Source organism: Cetorhinus maximus, chromosome 2, assembly GCF_964194155.1.
Source record: "Cetorhinus maximus chromosome 2, sCetMax3.hap1.1, whole genome shotgun sequence".
In the NCBI taxonomy this organism is placed as follows: Eukaryota; Metazoa; Chordata; class Chondrichthyes; order Lamniformes; family Cetorhinidae; genus Cetorhinus; species Cetorhinus maximus.
In genome coordinates this window covers 120546657-120559696 of record NC_135880.1, presented here as the reverse complement: position 1 = coordinate 120559696, position 13040 = coordinate 120546657, and the positions used below count along the sequence as shown (strand labels likewise).

General features: G+C 43.0%; 1 protein-coding gene across 1 annotated transcript in view; it reads right to left on the bottom strand.

Annotated features, from left to right (window-relative positions):
• The window catches only part of fbn2 (fibrillin 2), a 401654-nt gene that overhangs the window by 304164 nt on the left and 84450 nt on the right, over nt 1-13040 (bottom strand). The window contains exon 6 of the mRNA XM_078568999.1: nt 9509-9706. Within this exon, the coding sequence (XP_078425125.1) occupies nt 9509-9706 (198 nt within the window). The remainder of the gene's footprint in view (nt 1-9508; nt 9707-13040) is intronic.

Genomic DNA, 13040 nt, shown 5'->3' with positions numbered 1-13040 from the left:
ACATAACAAGGAGCCTTGGACAAGGAGACATTCTTGGGAGTGTATTTACAATGGTCAACATTAAGTACAAGTGATTAACACCCATACCCACATTATGCAACTAAATCTTATTGACCTTTCTAACCCTGACGCTAGGGCTTGGTGCTCCCCTGACATCCACAGCAGAGGTGCCGGTGGCCTGCTGACAGCTACGCCCTGTCTGTGATGACCTTGATAGGTGTGCTCTGGAGGGCCCCGGCCTGCTTTCATGATCCTGCTGTGTGGCAGTGGCACTCTCCTCAACCTATGGAGCTGGAGCTGCTGGGGTCACAGGAAGGGGGGGGATTCGGATGGGCCGGACACTCCCAGAGTCACCTGAGCGGATGGCCCTGAGGTGTGCACCTGCTGATCCTCCTTCCTATGGGTGCCTGATGGCCCCTGGCTGACTCCTTGAGAGGAGGGGGCATCTGGAGTGAGATTGAGATGTTGAGCCCCCCGTCTCGCGTTGAGACTGATGGATGCCAGCAAGTGCCTCAGTGATGGAGTGCAGCTTCTGCAGCAGTGCAGGACCAATGTTCTGAACCAAAGTCTCCATGGTGGTCCCCATCCTACCAGCGTTGACCTTGGTGCATTGGCATGCCGGTGCTATCATCTCAGACTGAAGGCAGACGGACTCCTCCATCGTGCCTTGCAATTGAGGGATGCAGCGGGCATCCCTTCCTGATGTTCCCGTCCTTGCTTTTACAGCTCAAGCAACTGAGGTATGACCGAATCCAGAGGCTCCTCATCTGACTTGGTCAGCAGATTTCTGGCCTCCAGCGGTCCTCTGAGTGCCAGAAACCTAGAAGTCCCTGCTGCCGCTTCTGTGGATCGGACAGTGCGATGTGCTCACCAGATTGTGACCCCGAGGTTACTCTAGAACTAGGTCGAGGTGTGTATCTCTGCGCTGGTGGAGGGTGTGGGTGAGCGCTGTGACGGGTATTCAATTTTGCTGTCTGTGGATTCCTCTTCCATGGTGTCCTCGGGCTGCAGTCGAAGGCCTGGCTCATGGCCCCCTTGGCTGCTTCCCAGATGTGCCTGCGAAAGCAAGGAGAGATAATTAGTGCATGGCAGGGGACTGCGGAACAGGGGAACTCACTCACAGCATGGTTGTCTGATGGATGTTGCACTGCTGGATCCTCACTTGGTTGAGCACCGCCGACTTCACCGTCAGCACAGGAATGTTCCGGATCTTCGCCGACCAGCTGGATGACTCTATTTTCAAAGTCTGTGAGGACCTTGATATCAGGCATTCCTCCACCAGTCTGCGGCCTCTCCCTTTTGTTGTGTGCCAGTTTGTTTTGCATGAATACAGATGGAGAGGGTGTAAGCAGGACACCTTCCAGGCCAGATGAGAAGGATGCCTGGTATGTGTGGCTGGTGAGTGGTGCCACGGGCAGGATGAGGACACATTTCACAGGGCAGATGAAGGTGTGTTTGAGAGAGTGAATGGTGATGCCCCTTGAGCTGACAGTGAGTAAGATCCCTGTAGATGTGTGATGGGTTTGTGAGTGTGTAAGTTGAGAATGATAAGAAGAGTGACATATCCTAGCAGAATGGAGGAGATCATCCATCCTCTTTCAGCACTGGGTGGCTGTCCTCTTTTGGAGGGCATTGGCGCTGACCACCGTTGCTACCACCTCCCATGCTGGATTTGTCACCTTGGATGAGGTTCTTCACCCACAGCAGGGATCGAGGACTTCATGGTGAGCCTCCAGTGCATCCAGTAGGCACTCAAGTGAGGCATGGCTAAATTTGAGGGCAGCATGTTTTCTCCCTTTGGTAGCCATCAGTTCCCAACAGCTTCCTATCCCTTGAAGAGTGCAGGGACAGCCTTTAAATATGGCGCCTGGCTTACTGAAGGCCTGAGGTCATGGTGGGGTGGGGGAATCAGAGGCCAGCAATCCAATGTAAAACCTGTGCCTCTCAATTTTTTAAACAAAGTGGCGCACGATATGGCAAAAAAAATTGCCACTGTCATTGGCGGGTCACACTCCAATTTCCCCACCCGTTATCGGACTTTGCCGATTTCTGGGACAACTCCGCCCTATGACACCTATCCTCGTATCTCGCAAGGCAATGATTTATATTCAGCCACAAATTTGCCACGGCTTTGGGCCCCTATACATCTGCCATCTACTTTAATCGTACATTCCAGCTCATGTTCTCCATTCTGCTGAGTCTGGATTGCTGTGCATGCCCTTACTTCCTCTGTTGAACTACTGGTAACTGAACTTGCAGCCACCATGGCCCTTATCTCTGGAATTCTCTTCCTAAATTCCGTGCTTTTTCCCTTCCCACCTTCAAAAGTCTCCTCAAAACCCATTTCTTGGACTTTCACTTGGTCATCTCCCCTAACTCTTCTCTAAATTCCTACTTGGTGTCTGGATTTTTTCCCCATCTTTTTGTGAAGCAGTTTGCTCTGTATGCATATGCTATTGTTAATAATTATTACCTCCCAAAGAAATCCACAGTATAGACTACACATGATAAATAAAAATACAATCTTTAGAACTAGCATTCTGGTTTAATTCTTCTTAAAAAAATATAATTTGGGAAGAAATCTTAGCCATACTAGTGAGATCTCTCAGACTCTTCTGTGAAAATAAAACGAACTTGCTGTTAAGACATCCCTTCCTTTTGTAGAATTATGTGACATATTAGCTAGAGGTAGGTTTTCATCAGATTGCACTTGTAAGCAATCCGAGATCAGTTGGTTCATTTGATCAAAAGGGCTTTCTGAATAGACATTTTTGGAATTTTTGGGCAACACTCCACATCTTTATTGAAAAGCTAGTTCTTCCCAGGAAGATGATAACACCCTTCACCAATAATCAAAATTTGTAGCTTGTAGTCATTTCTAGGCATTCCAGCCATTTGAGAATTAATTTATTCAGCTTACTTTGTCACTTAGAATAATGGCAGGTTACCATCTTCTTGGTAAATCATTAGCCACAAAGGTATTTCAATTGTTACTAAAATTCAAAGAGCTGCAATTCTGAAGAATGGCATTATGGTGCTGAATGCCAGAGCTCCAATCTGCTGTATGTGCAGGACCAGAATATGGGACTGCATTCCCATTATCTTTATGGTGAATCATCTGTATTCCAATAGGATGGTTGTATCTCACACAGAGGCTGAAAATTGGGAAGGAGAACCATTACGGGCATAAACTGAAGCAGCTGGTTACAGAGCAGAATTGTCAGAGTACATTACCTATACAATTTGTTAGCTGGGAATGATGCCTGGGTACAAATAGACTATAGTTGGAGGAAAAAATACTAATGATTCCTTAAAAAAAATCTTGACTTAAATTACTTTAAAATCCGAATTAAATTCAAACTGATTCAATTCAACATTGTAATTTCTTTTTAATGGAGTGGGTGTTCTCTTCTGCAGTAGGCTTTATTCCGAGATGTGACATGTGCAGAGGTTCTGCTCCCAGGCATCTTTCGTTTCACTTGAATTTCTAATCAAATCTTACCATTACAAAGCAGCCTTTCAATGGATAGGAATAGAAATTTCTGCAAATACTAGGCAGGCCCATCAACATTTGAAGAGAAAAACAGAGGCTAATGCTTTGGCTGATGACCCTGTCAGGATAACTCTAACAAAGGGTTCTTCTCTAATCTTGTTCTGTAATCTAGTGTTTAGACTTGTTCTATACTTCTGGCATTTTAATGGTTTTAATTTCAGATTTCCAGTGTTCTTATTTTATATATCTCAGCCTTTAAATGAGCATGTTACTTGTCAAAGCATTAAGGGGCGATATTCTAGAAGGATCGAAATCTAGAACAATCCAATTCTGATAAATTTGGCTGAATGTCAACCATGAATCAGTTGGTAGTACTTTTGTCTCTGAGTCACAAGTTTGTGGGTTTAAATCCCACTTCAGAAACTCAAGAATAAAAATCTAGATGCATACTCCAGTGCAGTAATGAGGGAGGGCTGTGGTGCCCGAGGTACCATTAAATCAAAGCCCTGTCTGCTTTCTAAAATGAATATAAAAGACCTCATTGCACTATTTTGAAAAAGAACTGGGGAGTTACCCTGGGTGTCCTGGCCAATATCTATCCGTCAATTAACATCACAAAAAAAAAGCAGATTATCTGATTATCGTCATATTGTTGTTTATGGGAGCTGGTTGATAATTGTATGTTGATTTAATTGAATGCAAGTGGTCTTGATTCAATTGTGCTTCTATAAATAGGAACAGACTGTAAACAGGTTGATAGGTTAGGAGGTTCAAGTTTATAATGTGTACCTCTGTAAATATATGCTTATAAAAGTGAGTAAAGATTGGCTCTGGTTCTATCCTTCATCGCTGGGCTTTCAGGATTATAACACATGCTGTACAAAAATTGACTGCCGGATTTCCTACAATACAAAAATGACTACATTTTTAAAGTACTTCAGTGACAATAATGCACACTGGGGCGACCTGCGGTTGTCAAAGGCACCACATAAATGTAAGTCTTTCTTTAAAACAAAACTACATTTTTGTCCAGCCAAAGTGATTCAAAAGAAAAAAAACTAATATTGCCAAAAAGAGAGACATGTTGCTGAAGCTTTTCGTCCTGCTCTCATTAGACAAATGATCACAACAATTTATACAATTACAGAAAAAGTGTTGATTGATTGGCAAGTTGAGTCTGGCTGAGGCTTGCCATGGAGAAAGCAGCAAGGAATGACAGGCCCCCCAAGTTCCTAGGTAACTCAAAAATGGTGCAAAGATTAAACATATTCCTTTTATTTGCAGACAATGGGTCTCTGTGTATGAATGTATATCGCTTCCAGCAAGTGTAATTGAGCCTCGTTATGAGCTCGATTGATTATCTTACAGCAGTTGTTAGTATAGCTACTGACACACTCGTGGTTGTTCATTAAGTGCGGCCCATTTGTAGAATCATATCTAACAGTAGAGGTCTTGTTATAGATTTTGCAAGTGCAGGATGGCTGAGTATGGTCCTCTGTTCTGTCTAATACTAGCAACCAAAGGAACATGCTGTTTGATTCGATCAGCCAATCATTGGGACATCCGGCCTACATACCAGGCAACACATTGGCACTGAAATTTATACACGACATTGCTCAATTGTCTGGTAGGCAAAATGTCTTTTTGGACTGACGGCAGCATTCTGTTAGTGGAAAATACCGCACACTTTAGCCATTGCATAGTAACAGCGTGAAACAGCATTTAAGATACTTCTCCTTTCCAGGGTAATTTGAGGTAGACTGGGCACTTTTTCAGGCCTGGATTTCAGTGCTGGTGCAATGCCAGGTACATAGGCTGCATGTCATATCGGTTGGCTGACCAAATCAAACAGCAGGTTCCTTTGGTTAGTTGTAAAAAGCAGAGTACTGCCCATACTCAACAAGCCGAGGCTTGCAGAATCCAAAACAAAATGTCTATTCTTAGGGTGGAATCATCCCAGAATTGCTCTAAGTGCAGTGGCGGACGTGAAAATTGACATTTTACCCGCCAGCCACAATGGCGGGTTTTCGCGCTCTATCGTGCACTTCCCACCTCGTTAATTATCCAGCCACAGGAAACACGCCGTCTCGCTGGCGGGCGGCCTCTGAATTGCCTGCTATGCCGTTACCTCATCGTTTCCTCACTCCGGGTGCCATATCTAAACTACAGCTGCGCACATAGTTCTCAATGCTAGCAGCCCAGGATTGCTCTAGTGAAGACATAACCCTGAAAACCAAGAAGAGTTCAGTGTCCCATCACTGGAATGCCTTTTGGAGGCCCACCATGATGTTCTCCACCCCGCTCTAACTGCAGGAGGCCCAGCAACCTCACCACTCTGGCTTGGGAGGCAGTGGTAATGGTGGTGAGTACCAACACTGCAAAGAGGTTGGCCATCCAGTGCAGAAAGAGGATGAATGATCTCATCTGTGCTGCCAGGGTAAGGCAACCATCTCAATGTTCTAAACTCTCACACTCATAAGCTCATCACACATTCACTGGCATCTCACTCACTGTTAGCTCAAGGGACATCACTACTCACTCTCTCACACACACATCATCACATCACCATCTGGCCTCATCTCCTCTAGAGACTGTCTCCTCAGCCCTCACCATCTTAAGGCCGCTTGCACAGATCAACGTGCCCCCACCACGCTCTGGGATAACCCCCTTCCCCAGTACAGCCCTTGCCCTGCTACCTCTTCTCTTGCCTGAGGCCACTTCTCCCCCTTCCTCCAAGCAGGCCCTTAAGCTGTTGAAAAACCACCCCCAACTTACCACTGGTCTGGTAGGTAGAGACCTGCTCATAAGCCCCCTAAAAGTGATGTGGTGCTGTCTGTGAAGCCTGGCGCCGATGACCACGAGTGCTGCCTGAAGCAAGGTAGGCAAACAAACCTTGAAGTCCCAAGCAAAGTACAGTTCGCTAGGTGCATGTCACTTATGTTCTGTTGTGAAACGCACCAGCATGGTCCAGATGATCCAGCTTGAGGGGATCATTCCGGCAAGCAGGGCTTATAATGAGATTGCTCAAGTATTGAAATTAGGTTCCCAACGTGCGGTGGTGGGAAACACAGCCCACCACTGACAGGTGGAGCGAACAATCGCAAACTGGTTTTACAATGACGTGAAACCAATTTTTGCAATCTCTCAATATTTTCCGCTCCCACCCACTATAAAGCAGGCTGCAAATATGAGCGGAAAATTCCACCCTTAGCTGTGACATCATGGTTGGGCAGCACTTGCTGAACAAGCCCCTGTGTGCTAATAGCAATTAACAACCAATAAAAGATAATCAGTAAACCTCATAATGTAACTCGCTTATGCTTATTATAAGCAACATACATTCGTACGCAGGGATCTGTTCTCTGCAAACAAAAGAAACATGTTCACACCTTGCGTCTTTTTTGAACATCCTAGGGGCTTGGGGAGCCTACTGTTTCCTGTTGCTTTCCCCATAGCAACGTCTTGGCCAATCAGAGTCAACTTCCCAATCAATCAGCACAGTTTTCTCATGTAGTATATATTTTTATGATTTTTTGAAATTTGGTATTCTTGCGTTTGTCCTGATGATTGCAAGATGAAAAGCTTCAGCAACACGCCTCTCTTTTCAGCAATATTAAGAAAAAACACTTTGTAGATTTGTATGTAACCTGGTATGTCAAAAATGTGATATAAAAACATGAACTGCAGGAAATACACAGCAGACAAAATGGCATCTGAAAATTGAAAAGATCGATTAATGTTTCAGGTGTAGACCCAACAGTTCTGACAAGTGACTCAAAGTGATGTAAATATTCTGCCTAATGAAGGAAATGTCTCCCTGAATACGATGGTATATACCTGCTGGGGAGCAAATAATTTCTAGAAAACTGGTCACCTAAATTTTCAGGATTAGTATCTGGCTGGCTATATATTGTGATTTGACAGCACAACCAATTTTCTCTGTTAACTAAGCAATGATCTTCAAAACAGCTAAAACACCAAATAAAACCAAGGGATAGTTTACCTCCCACAAAGAAACCTAATGAGCTTAAATTATTAGCATTTTATATTATGGGCAGAATTTTCCTGTCGGCGATTTGGGGGTGGGGCCCGCTCGCCGACGGGAAAATGACGCGGGATGAACCCCCGATGTCATCCCGGTCCATTTAAATATTGAGGAAGGCGGGCAGACACGAAATCAGCTGTCTGCCCGCCGAGCTGTCAGTGGCCAATTAAGGCCATTGACAGGATAATTAAGCTTGTTAAATGCCCCAGGAGGCCAGAAGCCCCAGCGGGCTTCTGATAATACATGAAACCTCATTCACTGGCGGGATGAGGCTTTATGTCCGTTTTTAAAAACTTCAATAAAATTTATGTGCTTCTTATTAACATGTCCCATCTCGTGTGACATTGCCACATGAGGGGGACATGTTAATAATTTTAATATTTTTCTATTTTTAAAGTTTTTTACACTGTCAGTAATCTCCCTGAGACAGCACTTAGTCTCATGGAGATGTGCACTCTTCTGCGCGCATGTGCGAAAGAGCACACTTTGACAGATGAGGAATCCCTCCACCCCCCGCACAGGAAGCGCATAGCACTTCCTGTCAGGCAGGCCGCTGGGCGGGCCTTAATTGGCCCGCGCACTCAAAATGGCGGCGGGCCCCGTTTCGGCAGCGGAGTTCAGCTGCCCTCCTGCCGCCGAGCCGGTGGGGCCCGCCCACCCATCGAGGGCTAAATTCTGGCCTATGTAAATGTAGCAATTTTTAAACTACTATATGCATTGTTGTTTTTCTATTCTGATACACTGAATTGTACTCTACAGTGTATATCTGGTGATTTTAGACGACTGGAAGTTAAAAAAAATAGAACTTCTTTTAAAATAAAAGCAAAATACTGCAGATGCTGGAAATTTCAAACAAAAACAAAAATTGCTGGAATAACACAGCAGGTCTGAGAGCACCTGTGGAGAGAAAGACAGTTAACGTTTCAAGTCCGAGAACTTTTTTTTATTCATTCATAGAATGTGGGTGTCGCTGGCTAGGCCAACATTTCTTGCCTATCCCTAATTGCCCTTAAGAAGGTGGTGGTGAGATACCTTCTTGAACCACTTCAGTTCATGTGGTGTAGGTACGCCCACAGTGCTGTTAGGGATGCAGTTCCAGGATTTTGACCCAGCGACAGTGAAAGAACGGCGATATAGTTCCAAGTCAGGATGGTGAGTGGCTTGGAGGGGAATTCCAGATGGCGTTGTTTCCATCTGTCTGCTTCCCTTGTCCTTCTATGTGGTAGTGATCGTGGGTTTGGAAGGCTCTGTCTAAGGAGGCTTGGTGAGTTCCTGCAGTGCATCTTGTAGATGGCACACATTGCTGCCACTGTGTGTCGGTGGTGGAGGAAGTGAATATATGTGGATGGGGTGCCAAACAAGTAGGCTGCTTTGTCCTGGATGGTGTCAAGCTTCTTGAATGTTGTTGGAGCTGCACTCATCTAGACAAGTGGAGAGTATTCTGTCACACTCCTGACTTGTGCCTTGTAGATGGTAGATAGGCATTGAGGAGTCAGGAGGTGAGTTACTCACCACAGGATTCCTAGCCTCTGACCTGCTCTTGTAGCCATGGTATTTATATGGCTAGTCCAGTTCAGTTTCTCGTCAATGCTAACCCCCAGGATGTTGATAATGGGGGATTCAGCGATGGTAATGCCATTGAATGTCATGGGGTGATGGCTGGATACTCTCTTGGTGGAGATGGTCATTGCCTGGCACTTATGTGGCACAAATATTGCTTTATTAGAAACAATTCTGCATGGTTGAAATATGATAATACTATCACAGTGAAGTGAACAACATAATTATTTAATATCAATTACATTTATGGCTTTCATGTGTTAAGTTATTAAAACATTTTAATCTATTGCATTGCAATAAACAACATAAATGTAAATACACTGATTTAGTATTTTCAACTGCACAGAAATCTTAATGTCAGCTTTAAATATTTAAAATAACTATAGAGATGATGATTCCACTAAAATTACCTTGGCAAGCACCAGAGCGGATATTGGGAATGAAGCCACGGCGACAGGGGTGGGGCTGAGCAGGGCAAATTTCACATGGATGGCCCCATGCACGGCCGACAGTAGCACAGCAAAGTGTTTTGGTGCAGACGATGCCACTGATCTGTCCTTGGCACATCTCATTACTCACTTGGGTAAAGCAAGGACCAGTACGGTAATCTGCCATTAAGAGAAGCAAAAAAAAATGCTGTTATATCATAAAAAACACATACAATACATAAGTTTTCAGAGTACAGTCCTGACTTTCAACTTAATGATAACAATACTAATTACCCTGACTTGTTGAATCGATGGACTTGGGGATTGCTGTGAGGCAGCTCCTGTCCCACCCCAAAACCCAACTCTCATCCATTCCCCCCAACCGCCCAACATTAGTAACTTGTTTAATACATCTCCGCATTGCAGGTTCACTGGTGTTGCCAATATCCCCACTGGTACTGTGGAGTGAGCCTGAGACAAAGCTGTGTCAATCGGCAAATATGGCTGCATGTCAGGTTCCAACCTGCATAACTCACTTTTTTTTTTAACATTTTTTAATTCATTTTGAAGATGTGGATGTCACTGACAAGATAAGGATTAATGCCCATTCTTAAGTTGCTTTGAGAAGGTAGGGATGGATCTTCTTCTGGAGCTGAAGCAATCTGATACAGTTGAGAGTTTTTCTAGACAGGCACTTAAGTAGGGGAAGCAGTGGCATAGTGGTATTTTCACTAGACTAGTATTCCAGAGACCCAGCGTAAAGCTTTGGGGACCTGGGTTTTAATCCTGCCATAGCAGATGGCGAAATTTGAATTCAATAAAAATTTGGATTTACAGTCTGATGATGACCATGAAACCATTGCTGATTATCATAAAAATCCATCTGCCCTTTAGGGAAGGAAATCTGCTGGCCTACATGTGACTGTAGACCCCACAGAAATGTTGACTCTTAAATGCCGTCTGAATAAGGGCAATAAATGCTGGCCTAGCCAGCAATGCCCATAAATGAATTTTAAAAAAGGCACTCACATTGAAGTTGGATTGGAAAGATATACAGGCCTGGCTGGGTAAGAACAGCAAGTTTTCTTCCCTATTAGTGAACAGGTTGGTTTTTTATGACAACCCAACAACTTTTACTGATACTAGTTTCTTTGTTTCCAGATTTTTTTTAAAAATGAATTCAAATTCTACCATAGTGCGACTTGAACACTTGTTCTCTGGATTGTTCATTTGGTGACATAGCTACTATGCTACCATACTCATGAATTGCAGTTTGTGACAACAGATCTTTAAACAAATGCACTTTGACTGCAGATTTTAGAGTAATAGCAATTGTGGATTGTCACCCTTCCCAAATCAGATATATCTGAACATAAACCATAGAAACATGGCTCTAATGTAATCTCAAAAGCTGAAAGTGGCAATGTCACAAAAAGTATGGTAATTAAGTGAGACCAGAATAGATACCAAATTAACAAATAAACTGCAATTCTCCTCTTTGGTAAACTTCAAAATAAAATTTTCTTTAAAAATAGTATCTCCATTAAATGCTGATGTCCCAATTGTGATCAGCTAATTTTATAAAGATGGTCTAAACACAATGTGGGAATTTGCATGTGGGTCGAACTGATAATGGATTATAATTCTTAAATGAAGCTCTTACTATTTTTAGTGACAGCTTCCTAACCCCAAATCCCACTGAACTGGGAGTTGTTGGAAAATACAAAGCAATATTCATTCCCTCCATCACCAATGCGGGTGGCAGCAGTGTGCACCATCTACAAGATGCACTGCAGCAACTCACCAAGGCTCCTTCCAAACCTGCAACCTCCAGCACTAAGAAGGACAAGGGCAGCATATGCATGGGAACACCAGCACCTGTAAGTTCCCCTCCAAACCACTCACCATCCTAACTTGGAACTCATCGCCATTCCTGCACTGTCGCTGGGTCAAAATCCTGGAATTCCCTTCCTAACAGCACTCTGGGTGTACCTACACCACATGGACAGCAGTGGTCCAAGAAGGCGGCTCACCACCATCTTCTCAAGGGCAATTAGGGATGGGCACTGGCTTTGCCAGTGACACCAACATCCCATGAACAAAAAAAAAGGTGGAGATCAAGGCACACAGCTTGTCTTTCCTTCTAGTTTACTTTGCTAAATTAATACAATAGCATGTGATTTGTGTTTCTGTGCATGTGCCTTGTCTTTTTTTAAAAAGAGATAGGACCATTCACATGCAAGGTATTTCAAATTTTTCATATTGTGCACATCTTCAAATACCTAAACTCTTCCCTTGAAGCCTTCTTACAAAGTATATAACTTACTCTGAAACAAAAATCTAGTCAATTATTTTAAATTTCATGTTTTTGCACTGTGGGCATTGCCTCATTGGGTCATTCAGGAGGACGATGCCCTCTTGCACTATGTATATCAACACATTCTTTATAAGCACGTTTAGGATTTATTTACAAAGAGGGCACAGAGGACGTCTTTCTATTAACTGACTTCTTTTTCATTAGTAGGAAACAAAAGGAGAAGGATATCACAATGACTGCTTACTTTCTGCAGTTGTACTCGAAAACTTTACGTGGCATTTTGGCTCATAAAAAAAATCAATAAATACCTACTTTCTACGTGAGCCAAATTTCCTGGAAAGTTATCTCTTTTTACTAAATTAGAGCAACCAGACTACAGTAATGCTAGTCGATCCCAGAACATTTTGAACCAAGATGCTTGGAATCCCTGGTAGTAAAAGAACATGTGGCTCAGTCACAGCAGCACATGGCTTAGGAAAGGATTATGAGTTATGAGTAGAGCTGAGTTTAAGTAGGATAAAGTTCCCTCATATATTATTGTAAAGTGTGTATCAATACTTACTCGTCTCCCTTTTTTACAGATTCCAAAAGCTACAAAATTCAACCTTCTTGCTTAATTCAAGTGATAAATTAACATATTTTAAACACTAAATTTTCACTTGACTGTGTTATTCACAATGCTTATTTCAAATTATTGGACAATTGCATTTTTTTGGCACCAAAAATCTTCCAATTATCAGTGAACTGCTTTTGAATGTATATGCTTTGAGTGTATGCAATTACAGTTTTATTTTGCCCAAAGCTACACATTTAAAATAGTGGGAAGCTACAAGCAATTTGTGTAGGTTACAATTATTTCTCTGCAAGCACACAAATCCACACACAGACATCACATACGCGTGCCACACACAATTATATATCACATGAGCAAAGAGAGACAGTAAAAATACATGTCTAAACTTCAATTTTTATATCATGATTGTATGTCCTTTAGAAGAAACATAAACTAAACCATTCTGAGAAATCTTTGCATGTGGTCTTATTAACTAATTCCCACTGAAGGTTTGTGCAGGTGTCCTGTAGCTTCAGGGAAATGATATACTGTTTTTCACAGTGAAATCAATGACATCTTTGTTACTATTTAAACAAGAAAGTGAATCCTATCAAAGACCAAGAAAAACAGCTGTGCAGAAGGTA